At 42.2% G+C, this 22,973-nt stretch overlaps 2 protein-coding genes across 3 annotated transcripts; both read right to left on the bottom strand.

Annotated features, from left to right (window-relative positions):
- Positions 1 to 813: 813 nt before the first annotated feature.
- On the bottom strand, positions 814 to 14,648 carry pi4k2b (phosphatidylinositol 4-kinase type 2 beta). Of its 2 annotated transcripts, XM_078266723.1 has the most exons (12): positions 14,105 to 14,648; positions 9,148 to 9,299; positions 8,538 to 8,618; positions 8,208 to 8,327; positions 6,880 to 7,011; positions 6,334 to 6,354; positions 5,947 to 6,100; positions 4,279 to 4,337; positions 3,641 to 3,743; positions 2,153 to 2,286; positions 1,944 to 2,003; positions 814 to 1,037 (listed from the first exon to the last, which is right to left on the bottom strand). In XM_078266723.1, the coding sequence occupies exons 1-12, from the start codon at positions 14,457 to 14,459 to the stop codon at positions 864 to 866; spliced, it is 1,545 nt and encodes a 514-aa protein (XP_078122849.1). In that variant the 5' UTR covers positions 14,460 to 14,648; the 3' UTR covers positions 814 to 863. The 2 variants fall into 2 exon arrangements, with proteins under 2 accessions (XP_078122849.1, XP_078122857.1); XM_078266731.1 differs by lacking the exon at positions 6,334 to 6,354.
- Positions 14,649 to 16,820: 2,172 nt separating this feature from the next.
- LOC144528222 (cysteine-rich protein 1) lies at positions 16,821 to 21,139 on the bottom strand. The gene is made up of 4 exons (XM_078266713.1): positions 20,947 to 21,139; positions 17,431 to 17,525; positions 17,276 to 17,330; positions 16,821 to 17,130 (listed from the first exon to the last, which is right to left on the bottom strand). The coding sequence occupies exons 1-4, from the start codon at positions 20,987 to 20,989 to the stop codon at positions 17,120 to 17,122; spliced, it is 204 nt and encodes a 67-aa protein (XP_078122839.1). The 5' UTR covers positions 20,990 to 21,139; the 3' UTR covers positions 16,821 to 17,119.
- Between the last annotated feature and the right edge of the window lie 1,834 nt (positions 21,140 to 22,973).

Below are 22,973 nucleotides of genomic sequence, written 5' to 3'. Positions count from 1 at the left end.
TCTGTGTAGAAACCGTAAACAGATTACATTCGAGCAACGTGTTTATTACTAGTCCTCCTACCCCAAATTTCATATTCAAGTTTCAACAATATTCTCTTTTTGAGGCTTTTAAATATTCCTCCCAGGAGCAGATTTTGGCAGTAGTGAGAGTTTGAAGACACTGTTTGTTCAACAGATTGTGAAAACAAACAGTGGATAAAAAGTGGTCTGACCCGGTTCTGTAGAACTAGTCAAACACCTCCAGCAGTGCAAGTGCACATCTAGATTTTAAGAAGTAATCCTACAAGGCAAAGCAAGTAGTTTGGGACCCCAGACCAGGAACAACGCTCTCGCAGATTTTAAAAATCACTTCCTGGAGAGATCTGTGAAACCAGTGCTTTAGATTCCCAAACGTAGTGGACCGCAGCTCTGTTACTTCTGTGGTCTGCAGGTACTTTTCTTTGGCCATTAACACCACTAAGAGACCTTGCAAGAGACTTCAGTAGGTACTTTGGGTGGGTAGAGAAAATCCTTTCTGCCTTAACAATAAACAAAGCCCCCCTCTGTGGAAAAGCCGATTATCCAATCAAGTCACCATGGTAACCACAAATAACCCCAAGGTCTCAATGAGACAATGGTATGCCAATCTCTCCAGCTGCCATGCTTCTCTGTGTTCTCTTCACAACCATGAGGAATGCACTGAAGCCAAGTTTCTTCATCTTCACCTTCTATCATCCGTGTCTTCCTCTCCATTTCTTCTCTCGCCAAAGAAACATGAGCCAGTGTGTGTCCAGTGCGACATTCACGTTTTCTCCCTCACTTCAGGACAAAAAGAGCTGTTGCAGAAGTCTCTCCTCCGCACGCCCTCCTCAACCCATCTCTGACTACCACGAGGAGAAAAAGGGCCGCTTGCAGTGGAAGGTTTGTGTGAAGGCGTTGCCGAGCGTGACCACGCGTCCATGGCCGCCTGAGCGGCTGCGCTCCACTACCACCCGGGGCATCTGCACCAGCTGGATGGGGCTCCTCCCGTCCTTTAGCGCCTGGGTCAGGTTCAACACCTGGTGTAGACAGGGCTCATGATGTAGGATGTACACAAACCATTTTTTTGGTTGCATTTGAGAGAGAGAGAGAGAGAGAGAGAGAGAGAGAGAGAGAGAGAGAGAGAGAGAGAGAGAGAGAGAGATGTGTGTGTGTGTGTGTGTGTGTGTGTGTGTGTGTGTGTGAGAGAGAGGTTAAGCACCTATGAAATCTGAGGCAACATGGATTAGGCTAATCTAATCTGTTGAAAAATGACTTCAACGATTAATAAATAAGAGCTCTTACTCAATATTCAAGTCAATATATTGAGATTCTCTGTCAATATTTTAAAGTTTCTCATTGCTTTGAGATTCAAAGTCAATATTCTGTGTTACTTAGTCAATATATTGAGATATGTAGTCAATATTTTGAGATATTAAGTCAATATATTGAGATACTACTGGAAATAGAACACAACAACACTGGGTCTAGTAAATTATGAGAGCTACATTAAAAAAAAAAAAAAAAAGAGACTTGCTTCATGGAAATAACTGTCTGCTTTGTCTGCCTTTGACCAACGTACTCTTGATGCTATGATGACCATAGACTGTTATGGCCAGGACACACTCAGTGGTCATTAATCCCCCCCAAAAAAAGAGGAGGTAAACGGTTGAGATGAGGAGTAGAAATGAAAGACGTGAAAAGGTGAGGCGGGGCAGTAGACAGGGGTGGAGGGTGAGAAATTAGGTCAACACGGATGGTGATTAAGTCACAGAGCAAACCCACGAAGGTGACTGAAAGTAGGGCACGGGAGAGAGAAAGGAGAGCATGGTAGGATATAAAAAAGGAAAAACTAAATATAGGACACAAAAGGAGAAAGACACAAGGCAAAGAGGCTGATAGCAACAGCAGTCCAAAATACTTTCTTCAAAAGAAGGAAAACTCACCTGTCCCCTCATAACAGACATCTGCCTCTCAAACATGGTTTTGTCAAAGCCTTTATCCGTCTGAAGAGAAAAACAATAACTCCTGTTAGCAGGTGTCCTGTCTCATGTTACGCCGCCGACAGACATGTAATCGGACATGTAATTGTAATCGGTCTAAACAGAGAGAACGGGAGGGGAGAGAAGAGGAACGTTATGGAGGTGGCTCGTACCTTGAACATTTCATAGAGGTCCTCACAGAGGTCCTGGACAAAGTTCATGTCAGAGAGGCGGGACAGCACCAGGTCTCTGGTCTCCTGGGAGAAGGCCACCTTAGCCTGGGGGAGCCATGCCCAGTGGAATGGGTCTGATGGGAGGAGGCAACGGTCCACTTTGTCACAACACGCTGGATGACATTAAACAACCCTTGCCTGCCACTACAGGCAAAGCCTTCCTATTAATATAAAAACTATTTGTAGAGTCCACACTGTCTTGTTATATTATGTTGCGTCTTTACCGTTTTATAGTGCGTTTTTACTGTTGCTTTTATTTATTGTTAACCGTCTGAGACTCATCATGGCAAGAATAAGCGAATCAAAATAAATAACTAGTTAACTATTTGAGGGACAGACAATTAAAAGAATAGTTAGAAAAAAATAAGCTAGTTCACTTTCTCTTGAGAGCTCGGATAGGAAGATTGAAAGCACTCATGTTTGTAGGGTAAATATGAAGCTACAGCCGACAGCTGGTTGGCTTAGCACAAAGACACGAAGCCTGGCACAGTCCAAAGGTAAGGTTTGTTTAATCCGTACAAAAAAACACAACGCGTTTCTTTTCTTAACCTTTGGAAAATGCCTAGTTATCCATGTGAATGTGAACCAGTAAATGTGTAGATAAATCTGTAATCTGTCATCTGTCAACGCATACTTGGAGAGTAATGGCTGAAAATCATTTTGCTCCAAGAGCAGGAAATACAGACAGACAAGTCATCAGTTACTACTCAGGCATACTTCTTAAAAAAAGGTGCTGTAGGTAGGATTGTGAAGATCCAGGACTTAGCCAAAAGATGTGAACATCGACAGCTTCTCAGTCCCTCCCCCCTTTCCGCTAAAGCCCAAATCGGCCTCCTAAGCCCCTCCCCCCACAAAGGAGAATAAATGTGTGTGCATGAGCAATGATTGACACGCAGTTAGACCCCCCCTGATTGGTGCATCTGAACAGGGAGCGGTGGATTTTTGCCAATCTCACTACAGGCTGTTGGTGGAGCCAGAGGAGCCGGATTTTTAAATGACCTGCTTCATGTAGTTCTACTGGAACATAGGGTCAGTTTCAGCAAATATGACAGAAAGTTAGTTTTATAAGTCTTACCTACTGCACCTTTAATTGTCTTTTTACACACGATTGTTGCTACACTTCTGCTGTGGCAGAGATCTGCCAATGTGTGTGGCGTGTGTGGAGATTTGTCTGTACCGCTCTGTCCACATTGCGCCTCAGTAGTGCCTCCATGTACGCATTCACAGATGTGTCTACACATTCACAGGGCAATGCATCCATTTACAGCTTTGTCTACACATTTACAAATGTGATTACACATACACGGATTGACACAATTTATCACACACATTTGCAAATAGTTCTGCTACAATAATGGCCCCATATGAGACAGTGAGCAGAAAAGACAGAACATGTATAAAGAGAGGTGAGGGAGGAAAGAGACATACAGGCTCTCCATTCGTCCGGGTGTTTAAAGGGGAAGGCCAGGCCGTTGTCGATTGCTGCAATCTTAATGCAGGACTCGGAGCTATTCTCTGGCCACTCTGCATCCTACGGTGAGAGGAAAAGAGGATCAAAGAAGTCATCACCAACGGCTGACCGAGTGATTCATGATCGATGACCAGACGAGTCATTGATCACTGTCCAAAGGCCTGATTAATTGGACAGATAGATGACAACCTTTTGCTCATTTATCAACACATGGCAAATAATGATTGATGATGGGGAGGCAGACAGTGTTCTGGGATCTGTAACCAACAAAGTCTCTGGGGCACTGGTTTGTTCCAGACCTGCAATATCCAAGCTATTGTCTGTCAATGTGGGCCCCAATGTGTCCTGCATATGAATAAGTGACAGAGCATCAAGTACAAAAGTGTGTGTTTAAGCGTTTGTGTGTGTGTGTGTGTGTGTGTGTGTGTGTGTGTGTGTGTGTGTGTGTGTGTGTGTGTGTGTGTTTTTTAACATGGGATGTGTCCCACAATGACAATGTAACAGCATTCCAGCAGTTCAAATGCACGAGGCAAGGTGATAATTTGTTCTTTAAACAGTTTGAACACACCCTAAGTATGTGTGAATTTGACCTCACCTTTTGTCCCTCTCCTCCTGGCTTCTCGTACTTGATCAACCAGTTGTCATTCCCTCGATCTGAGGACGAAGACAAAATGGAAATAAGCATGTAGGTGGGGAAGGACCAAAGCCAGACAGCTAGCTTTTATAAATGATTAGCCATAATGACGAGTCCAAATTCAATGTAACACACTAGTGAACTTTCAAACAGGCTGACAATGTCAACACGCAGCAATGTAGTGCAATGGCTGTAAATGGCTAGAGTGTAAAAGGAAAAACTCACTGTAGTAAAATAGGACGAATGGCAGTTGGGGTGATGGACTGTTATTACGGATGCTTATTTAGAGGTTTTTTGTCGACCGATAGCCGACCCTCGTTAACCGATTGCATTGGCAGACCTTCCTTCACAGCGCTGCGGAGGAGGGTCTGGCGAGACCACAGCATTCAGGGACTGGAGCAAAAGCAGCTCTGGTTTGTTGGCATTTCTTTAAACCAATCACAATCGTCCTGGGCGGCGCTAGGGCCGGACGGAGCCACGGTGCGTCTGCAAAATAGCCTCGGGGTGGAAAAGTTGTTTTAGTCGTGCAACCGAAAACTCAGATTGGACAGATCAGTCTAGCTAGCTGTCTGGATTTACCCTGCAGAGATCTGAGGAGCAGTTAACCAGGGTTTCCCGCAGCACTTTGCAGTTAAGGCGGCCGCCTTAACAATACGCGCCTGCCGCCTTAACTAAGTCGACTCTGTCCTGTTTGAGTGGCTGTAATGTACAAGTCGCATCAACACAGTCTGTAGGAAACAAGGTAACGGCGAGTTGTCAACATACCACCAATCACAACGGAAAGGGCATTTGCTGTCGCTGAGTGTAACTGTCGTTTATTCACATTTAAAAAAGGGATAAATCGCCATTTCACCGTCGCGTCGTGTTTGTGGCCCGGGCAGAGACGGGCATCCTGTTCTTCACATCAGTGAGGCTTTCTTCTCTTGTTTCAACGAAGTGAATACATGATGAAAGTGATTGGAACTATCCATCAGCTCTCGCGAGTGGATTCTCAACGTCCCGGCTGTTGCCCGGTCTTTGAGACACAGCTGTTGTCTGTTTTTTTTTTTTAATTACGAGACGTGAAATTACGTGTCCCGTTTTTATTTCACGCATACTATGTGCTCTGAGTGAGTGAAGCTATGGGCTGAGCTCTGTTATCTCAGAGCTGTTTGTTTTGGAGAAGAGTTGTCAGGTGAAGTGGAAGAGAGCGTGTCACGGAGGATAATGGGAGCCATGCGAGTAACACTGTTATAGTTTACTGAGCTTAAAATTGCACATTGCAACTGTTATTTTGAAAAGCTGGTTATTTATTAATTATATATTATTTTTTAAATGTAATATTTATGTTATATATATTAACAAGTAAGTGTTAAATGTAGTACAGAGTCTGTAGTCTATCTTGCTAAAACGCAACATGCTAGTGCAAAGTTTGCACCAACAAGTTAACTAGCAGTTTAGAAATAGATTGTATAGCCTATTTTTTCTTTTATCATGCAAAGATTTTAAATGATTTTTTTTAACAGTTCAACTGATCGGTCAAAATTCTTATTTTCAGTTAACGATTAATCATTGACAGCCCTAACTGCAATTCTGTGTTTAAGTTTGGTACACAGTGTGTTTAATACATGTCAACACAGACTCCCTCACCTGTGTTTCGGATAATGTAGTCCAACACTACCAGCCGCTCAAACTGTGAGTGCAGCTGCTTCCTGATGTTCTCTGGCAGAGGTTCTGCCTCAAAGCGCCGCAGCCAGTAGTCCGCTTCACGGTAACCCTCCACAAACAGCTGAAATGAGCCCACCTGGAAACAAAGACACACCTCATCACATATACATTTATAAAAAAAAATAAATAAAAAAAAAGCGTGTTCTGAAAATGCAGGCAGCCTGTTTATATGGTAATGATGTGGTGGGGTGCAATGATGTAACGTGAAATTGCGTGATGTCAACAGGCTAAAATGTCAGCAGTGCGTGACGGTTGAAAACATGAAGCTAACTTCCTCATACGACTTCCTGAACACATTCTTCCAGCCACCTTTTTCACAACAGCCAACACCTACAAAGAGAGATAGAGACAGTAGAGCAGACTGCAAAAGAGATACGACTACACAATCACTGTTTGAAAGACGCTGAAAAAAAGAACATAATTCAAAACAGAGATGGCATTTATGCTTCCTCTTCCTACCTTATTTTCTTTATCTTTTTTAAAAACCAGTTTTTTCAGAGAGTGTGACACGATTCCTTTTACTGTCCTCTGCCAGGCAGCTATTCTGAGCCCTCTGCTCACTCTCATTTCATAATGATAAGACAGACAGCAGACCATGTATATGTAAAACAAAAACATGTGACATTTAAGGGGGGGATGTTAGCAATAAAAATGTTTTTAGTATACATTAGTATTTGTTCTAATTACACCATTTGTATAGGCCTTCTCAAATAACAAAGAAAAAAGTCTGAAAGCGTATACCACACAGGAATGAACAAGAGAAGGGTTTCCAGCCTAGGTTTCTCGTTGGTTGCTCATACAAAACAGCTTAATGTTGGTGACATTAGACCACGAAGGGCTACCACTTTCTGTTACCTTAGGTGGCAGGCCCACTCTGTGGAAGCGTCGTCCCACCTTGGGGACTTTCTCTAAGGCGTACTTCTTCCCCCTGGATTTGGCTCTGTCGATGGCGCTGTAGTGGAATGTGTCACTGGCCAAATACACCACCTGATAAAAAAGGAAGGCACTCCATTACCACTGCTTTAGCTGTACCTTGTGACCACTGCTGGATAGTTTCTCTTACAGCTAGAAGAAGTATCACATCTACATCCACTGAATATTCTGTTTCAATACATTCACAGGAGTTCAGAATTTAGTCTGATTTCAGTCAAACTGTAGAATGGGTAAACCCGGCCCGATTTGCCGGCGATTTGATTTTGCCCTGCAGCTCAGGCTGGAAACCTGCAGGTTTATCTGTACATTATCCTGCGTCCGTTACAAATTTGCGGAACCAATCACAAACTGGATTATCCACCTGGCGCGCTATTGGCGGGTTTAACACGATGACGGTAGAGAAGCGACCGAGCAGCTTTTTGTTTACATTCAACAAGCCGGCCGGCGAAGTGCAGCACTCCATGGCAGCAACTCGTTGACGCCGCTGTCGCGTCACCCGGATCGTGGGTCTGATTGGTTGAAGGACTATCCAAATGCGTACAGAGTCATTTGAACTATGCCCGTTGATCACGCCTCTTGTGCAGAGAAAGTACAGAGCAGACTCCCCAGACTAATGTTCAATCTTAAAAGATTGAGCTTGGTCTGGTGATAGCCAGACTAGTCAAACTGTGATGACATGTTGCAAATTCAAAAGAGTTTTAAAGTGCTCATATTATGCTTTTTCCCCCCTTTCCTTTATTATGTCATATATCTTTTTTGTGCGTGTTACAGGTGTACAAAGTGAAAAAGCCCAAATTCCACCCCAAAAGGGACTTACCATCTCCAACAGAAAACACTGTTCACTAACTGCTCCAAACAGCTCTATTGTAGTCCAGCCTTTACTTCAGAGACAAACGTGCGTCACTTTGTAACACTCGTTATAATGCTCACCTAGCTGCAAGCATGGCACGCCCTCATACTCTGCTTCAGACTGGCTAGTAGTCCTTACCTAGCTACTGCACATGTGTGACTCCCAACAAAGATGGAACAGAAGTGCGATGCCTCACTCTGTAGCTAAAACAGAGAGCTCAACACACAGGGTGAAAAGATGAGCTGCAGCAATGTGCAGTACAACAAAAATATGGTGTTTTTTGAAAATTAAACCACATAAACCTATTCTGGTACAACCTCTAAATATAATTATGAACCTGAAAATGAGCATAATATGAGCACTTTAAATGCAATAACATGCATGCTCTCAGAGCCCCCACCTTGGTTTTCGGCACCACTCCCAGGCCGAGCTTGGTATCAACCAGTGAGGCAGCAGCCTCGGAGAGGTAACCCTGGTTAGGCAACAAGCAGCCTCGGCCGAAACAGCACGGACAGCACAGCTAGTGAGAGAGGGAAAAAGAGACAGAGAGAGACAGAGAGAGAGAGAGAGAGAGAGAGAGAGAGAGAGAGAGAGAGAGAGAGAGAGAGAGAGAGAGAGCAACCAGGAAACTTTGAGAAACCTTTAGAAAAGAAAACTGGTTTAGAGTGTTGTCTGCTAATGCTCCCTCAGATTGTTTACACACACACGTAACAGATGTCACACAATGTACCTTGTGAAAATATTTGGTCCATTTGGGGTTGAGGTGACCATAAGGTTCCTCTGACTTTGGTTTGAAAACACCAATGACTTTCTGTAGAGGGAAAAGACAATGAAAAAGAGTGTTATATCACAAATGCCTTTTGCTATACATTTGGCACATGGCAGACAATGGGAGAATACAGCACAGACAGGGACAGAACTAGCCATTTTTCATGTTATGGCACCTTTAAAAGAACAAGACTAAAGAACCGCAGGCACGACATGCAAAGTTATAAGCAACAAGTGAAGTGACAGAGAAGCTGATAACACGTTAGGGATCAAGATCTTTTTTCCTGTTGTGTGCATTACTCGTTAATGTGATGCTAACCGCGCATACTGCTGGAGTCCACCGCCTGTTCACTCCGTTCAGCAGCTCAGCTCTGGTCTAGAGCAGTGTAGAACCACCTTAAAGGGAGCTTACAGTAAGCTAAATGTCACAAAGCTAGCACATTTAATCACCAGCTAGAATTTCTACACTAGCTGGGTAAATCTGAGTGGGGAAAGTGACTATATAATGCTTTCTTAAATCTCATAACTCCTATTTAAAAAGCCTAATGTACAATCCTCTATCTGCTCCTCACCCCTTTTGGGTCTTTGACAAAGTAGCTCCCACTGGAACCCTGGGAAATCCTCTCTGGAAAGACGCAGTTCTCGATAGCTTGTTCCGCCCTTTTGATAATATCTGCAAACTCGGGATCGTCAGGGAAATGGTTGAAGTCTCCACTGTTGGTACCTAGAGCGGGACAAACGTTCAGATTGATAGTCATATTTTCGTTGTGGGCGATCAGACGGTGTTACAGTAAAACAGCAACGGCTTTTCTTATGATACTGCATCGTCATTCATGCCACTTCCAAAACATGGTGTTAAATTAATGTCATGCAGTGACAAAATGTTGGCAATAAAATGTTGTGAACCTCAAAGCATCATCAGGAAATATCCATGGCAACCTGTGTCATAGCATATAAAAAAAAGGAGCCAATTGCCATGAAAGTCTTTTTAATCTGTGCGTGAATGATGAAGAATACTGAAAAACACATATAGGTCATCTTTGCAAACCCTATTACAAAGTAAAAAGATATTGCTCTATAAAAATATTTCTATATGCTTGTAAGCTCATCTACAGGTCAATCTTTTCCCATCTACTGCTTCTCCTGTAACTACCCTCTCCACTCATGCACATGGTTTGTATGTGAGAGGCAACGGGAGCCATAAACCGCTTATCCTGTTCAGGGTCATGGGAGGCTGCAACTGTTCCCAGCACTCACTCACTGGGAGAGAGCTGGGGTACAACCTGGACAGGTGGCAAGTCTATCTCACACACACAGTCACACTTGTGGGCAAATTAGAATCACTATTTCTGGTGCACCCTGGTAGCTCACCTGGTAGAGCGTGTGCCCCATGTACCAAGGCTCAGTCCTTACTGCAGCGGCCCAAGGTTCTAATCTGACCTGTGGCCCTTTGCTGCATGTCTTTTCTCTCTCTCACTCTCTCTCACTCTCTCTCCACTTTCCTGTCTACAACTGTCCTATCCATTAAAGGCCAAAATGCCAACCGAAAAAAAAAGAAAAATCACTATTTCACCAAACCTGCATGTCTTAGGACCGTGGGATGAAACTCACACAGGTACGGAGAACACGCAAACTGCACACACAAAGGCTCCAGTGGGTCAGTGGATTTAAACCCAGTACTTGTCTTGCTGTGAGGCAACAGAGCTGATGAGTGAGACAGCCACACATCAGAAAAAAAAGGCTATTTTCTATTGCCTTGCAGGTCTAATTTAATTCCATGGATGTGAATGCCGTCTGATTGGTATTCGGTGCTAATTATTCCTTTGATGAAGGCCCAACCATGTGACACAACACCTTCTACCGTCTCCTCTAACACGGCAGAACTGTCAGCTGACAGAAAGGCTCCATATGCTCTGTATGAGTCACACTAAAGCCACAGTGGGGACGCAGGGAGCGATGAAGGGACAGACACAGGGATGAGGGGAAGGAGGGACAAAGGGACGTGAGGACAGTTAACATGCCATTTGTCACAGAGAGATAAGGAGAAACAAAAATAGCTTTGAAGCCAATTCACTTGCAGGGGGGGCTGAGAGAGAAGCAAATTAAAAAGAAGGAAGGGGAAAATAGCAGGATGGGGATATGCAAAAAGTACATCAGGGACCTGGATTATTTAAACTTGTCAGTGTTTTCCTAACAAAATACATTAAATTATCATAGTCCGTTTTGTTTCTAATTCACTTTTACTTACTTCCACCCAATGTTTTTGTTCCCATGTTGGGCGATTTGTGCCTTTATGTAGTTCTATCTACCTGAAAACCACCAGCGTCAGTATTATCACTGACATTGCTCTCTAAAAGCCACATACTACTGCATTTCTTATGTTTTCAATGTCGGTGCATGAGGTACACCTCAAAGTAGTTGTAGAGGCCACCAAAATGATGTTTTAGGGGAGGATGTGCTTGTGTTTCGTGCTCCATTTGGCACTTGTTTAGCCTAAAATACTGTGTAATCATGAGAAGCATGCCTTGAAAGTAGAGCACTAGATGATTTTAAGTCTAACTTGGGCAAACTTCACAAGCAGGTCAGATCATACAGCGCATTGCCTCAATACTTGACTGTCAGCCCTCCTGTTGAAACCAATTTCCATTAAAGTAAAACACATATAGTTTATATATTTATACACCGTTTACATGGAGTAGAGATTCCAAACTTGATCGACTCACACACGTTGTATGTGTATGCAATTATTTTGCATCCTAGTGGTCCAATCGGAAAATGCTTAATATTAAGAAGACGTGCAACACGTGGTCCTCTGATTTTTTTGTGTGCGCCATGCCATCTTTGCCTGATTACCTAGTATGAAACGGTTCATTTGCCCGAGTTAGGCCACAATGCAGTCCACAGCAACCCCCTGAGCTTGTAAGGTCATCTGGTTGATGTACAGTTAGAAAGTTCTAATTTGCCACCCTGCCAAAAAGTGTGGCCATGTTTATTTTGGTGGTCTGCAGGGAAACTGACTGTTATTTAAAAACAGCTTCATCTTGACTTTAATATGGAAATAAAATGTTGTCAACACAGATCTAAAGATAGATTGTGATAATGTACTGCGGGGTGCCTCTGATTTATAACACAATATATCTGTGTGTGAGACAGAGCTGACACAATATTTTATCTTCATTTAATTTCCAACAATAAATTCAGTCTGTTTATTCAGCTGTCTTACCTGATGATGGACGCATGCTTTCACTGGATTGTACTGTTGATGAAAGTCTATGATAATGTCATTTTGCAGTGTGACAGCAAGAGGCAGAAATGTCTCGCTCGCCTTCCATTATTCTCGCCCCACAGAAAGCTGTGAGTGAAAGTAAATACACATACATGCATGCATGCATGCATGCATGCATGTCTGTCTGTCTGTCTGTGGGTTTGCTTGCACAAGGGCCTTATGCATATTAAATGTCTGTCTCTCAGAGCCCTCGGTCAGTTAATGGGCCCAGATGTGCTTTTTCACAGCTCACTCAAAGCTCTAGAGATCTGCTGACCTGCAGTGCACGCAAACGGTGTGAGAAGTCGCAACACTGCACTCTGAAAAAGGGTCACTGCTAAGATGTGCGGTCCCACTGAGCTTTACGCACACATTTATATCTTAGCCATTGCAAGCTCGTGTTCTTGATTCATTAGCGCTTTACGTATTACACGTTGAAGTCTTTGTCCTGTGCTTAGACAGCTACATGATTGAATATGTCAACGTATGCAAATGTTTCAATCAAGATTAAATTAAAATGTGTGCGTAACACACTGCTAACAGTGCTCATAGACCAATGGACTCAGGTAAAGGAAGACAGTAGGACATGTAGTTTGGCAGATTATATAAATGTAAATTTTAGCTGGAAGGACTGGATGGTTTATGGCCATGTTCCATGAGATATCCATGGTAGACAGTACAACAGCTCTGAGGACTATGTGTGACTTCTAATTTGTAATGCACTGAATAGAAACTGTGTAGTAATTATTATTCTAACAGGCTAGAGGAAATAGGAGACTAACACCTGCGATTTCAGGCTCAGCGTGTCTACCTGTGGCCTAGATTTCTGGCCCAGATAGAACATGGTCGAACAATAGATCTCAGAGTCAGCAGAGAGAGAGAGAGAGAGAGAGAGAGAGACCCCAACAGAAGGGAATATAAAAGGAAACAAATTCTCCAATATTGAGTTGCAGGAAAAAAAAAAAGGTGGGTGGTATGAGGGGGAGTGATGTCCAATTAGTAGTTCAGTCAGAATATGTGCTGCTTCCATGGTGACTAGATCACCTTTCTCTTTTTATAGTCCAAACCAAATCTAGTGCTGTGAATATGTAAGACTGACCAGATACGCAACAAAACAATACACAGGCAAAAAATAGATTCTCTTAGCCTCCTACATGAGAAATCATCTGAACAGAAACCTAAACACCTGAACATATTGCCCAGCCCTAGTCATTTCACATCTCTTTAACGTTATAGGCCGATATAGGCCTATATCACGATCTAGCATGTTTTCTGGTCATTTAGTCTAGCCTATATGAAATAACCACATGGCAAAGCCCATGTTTGTACATTACTGAGCATAACAGTTTCAAGTGAAATTATACTCCCGACTATGTTTATATATGTATGTATGCACACATATACTGTACTGAGGAATCAGATTTAGTTTGATTTAACTACACTGGTGTATTTATGTGTGACTTGAAGGTTGTCAGTTGGGAGTCCAGTTTGTTAATCCTATGAGTGATAATGTGATGTAAAACCAAAACCAGTCTTCAAAAAAAAAAAGTATTCACAATTTGAGTTAATATGTGCTTGTTATCAATTTAGATAAGGTTATTTTGTGTCACGATATGATTTTATTGATAAATAAATATCATATTGAATTATCGCCCAGCCCTACTCATAACTGTACTTGTGGCTGGACTTCCATGTAGTGTTTAGGTCACGAGGTGAGATTGCCAGCTCATATCATCCACAGGGATGATAACATGCAGATATTGCATCAGCTGACTGGAAAACACACAGAGTAGACAGACTGGGTACAGACTCCATCTCCATGCAAACACAAGCCTAATGCCTTTAATGTAACATGAGTGTGTGGATAGTTTTCTTAGGCATAACATTCAGAGTTGTGTGTGTTTGCTAAGAAACAGTGTCGGGGCAACAAGTTAGCCAATATCCTATCAATATTCAACACTTCAGTAACCCAAATCAGGCCCAAGACTCTACAGGGGCCCTTCAGGAGCTCCCAGTGGAGAGCCACAGTGAAATGGTTAACACTCCTCACAGGGCTTGCATGACATCATAGCGTTTTGACCACGTTGCATTCACTGTTATTTGTTAATCTAATCAGCCTGATATTCAGCACTAAACCATATGCACAAAAAAAAAAAACACGTTCCTCAGGACATACCCTCGTTGAGCATGAGTTCCCTTACTTAACTTAAGTGTCAATGTATGTTATTTATCAGATGTCGAAAGCATTGCTCCAAACCATTTACCTGGGGAGGCCAAGGTGTCTTTATCCGACGACGAGCTGTGTCTGTTCCGCTTCTCTCGTACAGCCCGCGGAGACGACGAGCTTCCTGCTAAACACGGTAACAACAGCGCCTCTTCGCTGGAGCCGTCTGTCTCCAGCTCGGTTAAGACGCTTTCACAAGAGTCCGAAATACGAACAGCGACTCCAGGGTTCGCCGCAAGTCCCAACCCTATCCCATTCCTATCAAATAATACCTTTACAGGGTCTGAGGAGTAAAAGTTAGACTCTGAAACAGGTAACGTTACCGCTGTTGCTTCGGTGTCCAGCACGGGCTCGCTGGTCTCCGTCTCCGGCGGCGGGTCGCATTCTGACATCATTGTTGCTCAGTTTTTAATAAATGTATACATAAATACACTGACTTTCCTTTAAGCTGTCAGCCTTCCATTTTAAAAGAGACTACCTCCTTTCCACGAGTTTATAAACCCAAGATGAATGATTCAAAAGCAGCTGCTTTCGCTCATGTCCACATAAGCCGTCAACTCAAGCTTGTCTGTTCTGCTTCCTAGTTGGCTCACTGCGCATGCGCACCACAATAACACAGTTAGCTAAAGTTGCCTTCAAGTACTCCTTGTGAAGTCCGAACTCCCGCTTTCTAGGTTAAATTTGCTCTTGACAATCTTAGTAGATTGACACACATGTCAACTTCACATGGTTAGACTATAGCTAATGCAGGGTAAAACCTAAACCAAATATTAGCTTTAAAACATAGGCTATGCTTTCAATCTCAACAAATGGCATACAGGCTACTGCTAATCATGTAAAGAGGTAAAAACCAGTTGCTGGCTTAAAAATAACACCTGTTGGCCTGCTTTGAAACAGCTTTGGCTGCCTTCCCTCCGCTCTTCAGTCGCATATTTCCAAGGGAAGCCTCACTGCAAACAATGAACAAGACCCAAAATAAAGCACCGTTTATAAAGCATCACCTTAGCTAATCACAAAATGCAAAGCAGCTCCAATACTTTTTCATTCATTATGAAAAAAAATCCCAAAAACTTAACACAGATAATTTTTTTAAAAAGGTAGTGGGCAGACTTTTTTGAAACTTGATTAAAAAATGCTACACAAACAGCACTGGTATTTTGATATGTTGTGATGCACTCCTCGCTGTCAACTGTCTTTCATAGCCACTAGATGTCGACAGTGATACACAAATGAAGATTACAGTGCAAGTGTTGAGTCCCACGCAAAGTGACTTTCCTTAGAAACATAGCCTACTACTTCATTCCATTCTTTTTTATCTTGGATGTAAAGAAAAATGGTGCTCCTTAATATCAGTTCCTCATCAATTGTCATCATTGATTCCTTTCCTACACACAGACTGTCTCTGAACATAAGTTTGGGACCACAAATGGTCCTTTCCTGGTGCAGCCATCACATAAAGATATGATAGAGTCTATCAATTCTGTTCTTTGGAGCCATGGTGAATTACTGCAGGTTGAAGAACCCCTGCTTTAACTTTGCCAGGCCTAATACACTCATTTTCTATTTCTTTATTTTACTTCTCCCTCTGCCTTCCTGTCTCTCCCCTATAAATCCATGGTCTCTCTCTTTATTCTTTCAATTCTCACAGTGGCCCTCAATTACCCAGCGCTCTCCACAGCACTTCGCTCTCCCTAACCCTCAGCCCCTCTTCACCTATAACTCGGCCCCTCCACCACCACCCCCTCTACCTAATAAGAGAATGTAGCTGAATCACATGCAAATGAGCAGTCAGCCAGCTGGTATCACAGCCGTCATGTGATCTATCAAGGTAGGGGGTTAGGGGGTGAAGGAGACATGGAGGGAGGAGGGAGAATGGAGGAGTCGGAGGGCAGGAATAGAAGAGGAGGGAGGATGAAGGAGGGATCTGGGGGGATGAGAGGGAGACGGACAGGTTCAAAGACGTGCTTGAGAGACACACAGGCATCCCTCTGCTAGCTCTTTGCTAGATGTTAAAAATAATCCCATCAGCCCTCTCTCTCTCTCTCTCTTTGTCCCTCAGCTTTCTCCACACTCTTTCTGCCTCCGCCTCCTTTATCCTTTTACTTCTGTATCCCTCTATCCTTCAAGGACAAATACCTGAAATGTCACTCGTGTGACACATGCCACTTTACAGGGAAGCACATCAGCACACTTCTTTCTCTATGTGTGTTTGTGTGTGTGTGTGTGTGTGTGTGTGTGTGTGTGTGTGTGTGTGTGTGTGTGTGTGTGTGTGTGTGTGTGCGTGTGCGTGTATGTACTTCACCCACCACTGGGTGACAAGCCCCTGTAGCAGTCAAGGCACACTGCTTCAGGGCCAGCAATGTGCGTGAATGGATGTGTGTGTGTGTGTGTGTGTGTGTGTGTGTGCGTGCGTGTGCAAGCGCGTTTGAGATCCATCTTTGCCTCACTGTAGCACCCATTCCAGCAGATTGTGCTGGCATAAGATCTGGTTTACCCTGCCAACATCAACCACCCTCATCCATTCCTCCTTCCTTCCTTCCTTCCTTCTCCTTTCCCCTGGCTGCTTGAGGAGGCAGAGAGGGAGAACCCTATAGCTCAACTCATTTTTTTTTTTTTTTTATGTGCGTGTGTGTGTTGTCAATGATTAGAGTATTTGTTAGTTTGTGAGCGAATGCATCCACCCTGCATGCTCAGATATGAGCATGTGGGCTCCTGATTACAAAGTCCACCGCAGAGACTGAGACATCCACCAGGGATTGACGTTGGCATGTTTAAAAAATGCATTTATTAATTCGGACTTAACAATTTGCATGCAAAATTCATTTACATTATAAAAGTGAACAATCACATACATGTGGCATCAAGTGGTCATCACATTTATAAATAAATAATCTTGTGGAGTATAAATGATAGTCAACTGAAGTGAGTGGACTGTTAGATATCTGTCTATAATGCGAATAAACAGGCTCGGTATGTCTTTTGTATGTCAGCGTTTGTCCATGTTGGCTCAGTCTGGTGTCTGTGAAGGAGCTGCACTGTGCCATGGCGACACAAGTCACCTGTTTCCTGTCAAGAAAGACACAGAGAAAAGACATTCAGACATTGTATGTGTGTGTGGCGTGTGTGTGTGTGTGTGTGTGTGTGTGTGTGTGTGTGTGTGTGTGTGTGTGTGTGTGTGTGTGTGTGTGTGTGTGTGTGTGTGTGGCAGTACCTTTTGGACCAAACATCTTCAGGTAGCAGTGTGAACAGTACGGTTTCTCATCATACTGAAAAACAATTAGCAGGACATATTTATTGCATCACCCTACTCGTTCATTCACGTTTTCTTCACATAGTCCCTCATTCATTGTCCACATATAGGCCTACCTCAGCATGTTGTCCAGCTGTGAGCTGTCTGTTGCACTTTTGACACTTAAGACACAGAGGGTGGTAGTCCCTCCCTAAGGACCTCTTCTTTTCACCTGTGCCAATGACAAATGAGGACCGTTATAATGAGAGGCAGACTGGGAGCCTGTTTTATAGATATATTTAATCCAAAAAAAAGGCAGAGGAATTTTTTTCGATTGCTAAACGACAGTGGTCACAACTGAAGCCACATGTGCAAAACTCAAACTGCAGTCTGCATTACCAACAGTCACCTGAGCTAAACAGTTCACATCTCCTGCAAAACTCACTCCAAGCAACACAACTCTTAACACGCGTCTCAGAACAGGCTCAGTGCAGCCAAACACTCAGAACAATCCTCACTGAGACAACACACACTGTCACTCAGAACACACAGAGTAAAAACACCAAGAAACTAAATACAGACTTTTCATCTTTACAGTTTGAGCAATTTAAGTCACTAAGTTCACACTAATCAATAGCTTCTTTAAAGAAAAGAGTGAAATTCTTTCATGTGAACATTTTTATTTTATAGCATACCAGTTTTTGTAGGAAACAAAAAGGAATGAAAATCAGCAGTTTGCTTCAATATATATATATCATTTTATTTTACCTGTAGTAGTTACAGTTTTTCTCAATTGCTAAAACACTAAAACCCATTGGCTGAACCAAGTTCTCAGTTGCCTGAACTCATTTAGCTAATTGTGCAGTCTGTTGTCAATACCTTAAACCATTTCACACGGTCAAACACAATTTGCAGATCTCACTTAGACTTTTTAGCAAATCTCTAAACACATTCTGCACTCTAATGCACGTCATCCATACTGGTAAACACAAGTGGCAACAATCAAATACAAATAGAGAACAACATGTCACTGATTGAACACAACCACTCAAAACTGATTTCACTTGTTTCAAATGATGTGACATAATCATTATAAGTCAGTTCAGAGAGCAAACAGGTTGTTGAAGGTGGGAAGGAGAAAGTCTGAGAATGGATAGAAGAAACAATGTGAGAGGACGAGGACGCATACGTATATCAACAGAGAACAAGAATTACAGTATCACAGAGACAAAGAATAGGTTTGTGAGATGCAGGGTACAGTACTGTAAAAATAGGGGTACAAGGAGGAGGAAGAACAAACAAAAAATATAAAGAGCAAAGCAGAGTAGTAATTTTTGATAAATTTTGAGCTAATATGATAGAACATGTTTTCATTCATCTAAAGACAATGACGGAAAAATATGAAATTTGTTTTGAGATTACTTCTCCCTGAGAACTATGTTTTGAACAATGTGTTTTCAATTTTTTTGGTGTATTGTTTACTGACTTGATAGTGTATATCATTTTGATCACTTTGTTTATGTTTGAGAGCAGCGTTTGATTTTGAACACAGGTAAAACGAAAGTTTCATTTTGCGAGAGGAGTCCGAGGTTTTGTAAATAGCGCTTGAAGATGAGGTATTGTGTTTGATGTTTTCAGCAAATGGAGCAAGGTTTCAGAAATTGTGTTTTAGCAATTGAGAAAAACTGTAATGTGATGACTGGAGAAAAAAATTTAAAACTAAAGGTACGTAATAACAAAGAACATTGGATGTCCTGCCTTGCCATGCATTTCTAAATCCATTTCTAAATCCAAATGAATGTGGTGTTCCTTTTACTTTCACCTCCATTACTTTCTGAAAAACAGTAAGAATGCAGTTTTACTATAGTAAAGATATAGTGTTTTTCACTTTTGTTTAATAACCTCAGACATCTTACCTGGACATATTGGTATCTTTGCTCTTTTACCTGTTTACTGTTTCTCTCAAACCGTACAATGAATAACTGTTTCATTCTTATTTGCTGTTTCTTTATTTCCAAATAAGGCTGTATGAGCTTTCCCTATATACCGTATATACAGTATGTGTTCACTAACAAGTCTAAAACAAGAGACCATTGCAATCAGCAGTGTTTGATAGGCACCAGACTGAAATCTAGTTTCTAAATTCTGTTTTTAATGTGTAGTAAAGTGCTGTAAATCCACAGTGTTGTGCACGTTGTGGTTAAAGTCATGGGATAAGTGTGTAGACTTTTGAAAACTGTGTTCAAGCTATGAAAAACGAACTGGAGTTTGGTCCACATGAACTGCTGCTGTGCAGACTCTAGTTAGAGTTTTGCACACGTGGCTCCAGTTGTGCCCACTGTGGAAAAGCAATCGAAAAAAAACCTGTAATATACAGTATAAGCGTGGTAGGGTGGTTAGGCTAATATTATCTATTTCTGTTTGAGTTCAGAGGTGAGATGGCTGAGGGCATGAAGAAGTGTTCATATCTGTTGCTGTTTGGCTAGTGGGCATTTGAAGTGGGAACCAGAAGGCAAGTTCTGAAAACTCTGGGTGCAGGGGTGGGTGCTGTCAGACAGACAGGGTGGGTTCTGCTTTCTTTCGCTTTAACCGTTTGTTATACAAATCACACAGACTTTTCTGTTGAGTACCTGTCATACTGCTACAGACCTTGATCACGTTTGTTAATGCATTTTTCTGTTTTGGATTTAGAGAAACATACCAACAGATTAAGGAAAACGTAAAAATCAATTTACAGTAATAGAAGATTAACAAGAAACAGTGAGATTCAAGTGTCTGGTTCTGACTGCAGACTGCTAGTCTCATCAGTACACAGAGAGTGTGGTGTTGGCCAGGTCACATCTGAGAATTTGAACTTAGCTGGCTCATGAATAGAAAAGTAAACAGACTTGAAATAGATGGTTTAAGTGATGGTTTGTATTTAATAGTGTGGGAGAGGACTCAACTAAAAGAGACAGAAGGTAAGAAGGAAACCCATAGAACAGCGTACAAGCTTGTTTGGCTAGACCCACATCCTGTTGTTATCATGGATACGTGTATGTGCATTTGTGTGTGTGTGTGTGTGTGTGTGTGTGTGTGTGTGTGTGTGTGTGTGTGCGTGTGTGTGTTTTTTAAAGAGAAGGAGAAAGCCAGGGAGAAAGACCTTCTTTTTGCCCTCCAAACAAAGAATAATGCCAGATATATCAGCAAATATCAAAAGGAAAATCAAAGCATATTTTTCAAAGCAGATATATTGACTTACGATATGTTAACGATGTCCCCATTTCCTTTAGGTGTGTCTGTGAGTCTATGCACTTAATACTGATGCATCTAAATGGAACGTCGCCATCGTTAACATTACTAGTTGCACCTGTGTTTGGCAGGTTATAATGTCCACTGTAAGAAAGTATATTATTACTCTGTAATATTTTGAATACATAATGTATTCAAGGAACAGGGGAAAATGACCCTTTTTTTTTCCTTTTCAGGTAAAACAAGTAAAAGAAAGACATTGAGAGAGAGAGAGAGAGAGAGAGAGAGAGAGAGAGAGAGAGAGAGAGAGAGAGAGAGAGAGCAACACAATCTGAAAGAAATGGAGAACAGGACAGAGACAAAATGCCAGACAGATAGAGGAAGACAGACATATACAGTAAAAGGAAAGAGGTCACACTTACCAAAGTAGACGGGCTTTCCACAGATAGGACAGTAGCCTACCATGATGCTATATAATTATTTAACGTACAGTGTTGGTGCGTGCACTTTAGCTAGCGTAGTGAGAATATATATCCTACGAGAGGAGCATATGTGAGCATATGGGTGAACTGAAATTGACAGCGAAAGCGTTAAACTGCCGATATGTTGGCCTCTTTAAAACCAGGATGTGGTGAGTGGAGACGTCACAGGAAGAGTGAAATATGTGATTTGAGAAGTGGTATCAGTGGAAGAAAAAGAGACAGGCAGCATCTCTAATCACATCACTCACTTCTATATATGATATAGAAGAGATATAAAGCCATGTTAATAGGCATCATTGTATGGGCAGTTGTCTATATGTTAATGGATACACAGCCATGACACTGTAAAGAGAGACAGAAAGAGGGAAGAAGAGAGAGATAAAAGAAAGAGGGGTAAGGAGAGGAGGGACATAAACAGCTGTTAGCAGCTCAAGTTTCCAGCTATCTTCTCTCCTCTCCTGCTGTTTTCAGCCTCTTTTCTAGATTAAAAACAATGAGTTGAGCCTCTGAATTGAAAAGAGAAACCTGACACTTGTGCCTTTCTTTCCTTCTTTCTGTCAGTCGTCTCTCTCTCTCTCTCTCTCTCTCTCTCTCTCTCTCTCTCTCTCTCTCTCTCTCTCTCTCTCTCTCTCTCTTTCCCTGTCACATTCTCACACACATGCACGCCCCCGCTCACTGACTCACACAGACACACACTATGCATACCCCTTTATTCTCCCACACACACACACACACACACACACACACCCAAAAGGCTGTACTTCTCCTTAATGACATCACAGAGGCTGCAGCCAAAGACCAGAGGGAGAGGCAGGGTGAGGTCGGGTTGGTTGAGGGACAGACAGAGGGGGAGGTGTGTGTGTGTGGTTGTGTGTGTGTGTGTGTGTGTGTGTGTGTGTGTGTGTGTGTGTGTGTGTGTGTGTGGACGCAGTTATCCCCTCAGGATACGTGATGGAAGTAGACCTGGGGAGGGACAGGGGTGAGGAGAGATGAGCGAGACAGGGATGGAGACAGTACTCGGCCTCAGCTCAGCAGGGACAAAGAAGATGAACTCTGATGAACTTGGCAGAGCAGAACGGGGCCGCTGGAGTGTAGAAGACAGGCAAACGTCTGTGTGGTTCGATCCCTATCACTGTCAATAGGACTTGTTTTTCGCTTATGAATGACCGAAGGAGACGAAAAAATACAGTGGTGGAAAAAGTATTGAGATCTTTTCCTTAAAGTAGTAATACTTCGAGGTATAATTACAAGTACAACTCCGGCATACGACATTTTAGTCAAAGTTTAGAAGTATTTGCAGCAAAATGTGCTCAGAGTATTACAAGTTAAAATTCTCATTATGAAGAATGACCTTTTTAGTGTTATATTTTTGTAATATTAGTACTCTTGATGCATTACTGCCGGCAGCATTTCATGTTGTAGTTGGTTAGTTGTTTCTAAAACGTTAAAGTGACAAGCTATTATAAAATGTAAAAAAAATTAAAAAAAGTCGGTACTAGACCTTCATCAGGCAAGGTTTATTTCGAGATTAAGGTCTAGTACCGTTGCCATTTAATATGTCTTTGCAAATTAGACAGTGTGCAGGAGTTTGTTTGGAACAAACTATCTCTGAATTTAAGCAAGACCAAATTCATCGTCCTTGAGTGTAACACTATTTCGAAGTGATGTTGAATTTGAAGGAGTGACTCAAATCATTTTGGGGAGTGATTATGGATAATAAATGATGCTGAAAAGTAGATGCAAATGATGTCAAAGCAAAGATGTTAAAGTCTTTAAATACTGTATCAAATGAAGGACGTCTTAAATCAAGCTTCTTGTTCACTTATACTTCCATACATTATTTACTGTGTGAAAGTGTGGGCAAATACAAAATGAAATGGAAGTAAACTACTACAAGTACTTAAGTACAGTACTTGAGTAAATGTATTTACTTCCCAAATACCACATTTGTGATGTTCTAACGTATT

Source organism: Sander vitreus, chromosome 2, assembly GCF_031162955.1.
Source record: "Sander vitreus isolate 19-12246 chromosome 2, sanVit1, whole genome shotgun sequence".
NCBI classification, from domain to species: Eukaryota; Metazoa; Chordata; class Actinopteri; order Perciformes; family Percidae; genus Sander; species Sander vitreus.
Note: the sequence above shows the minus strand (reverse complement) of the source record. Positions and strands in the feature narration are given on the sequence as shown.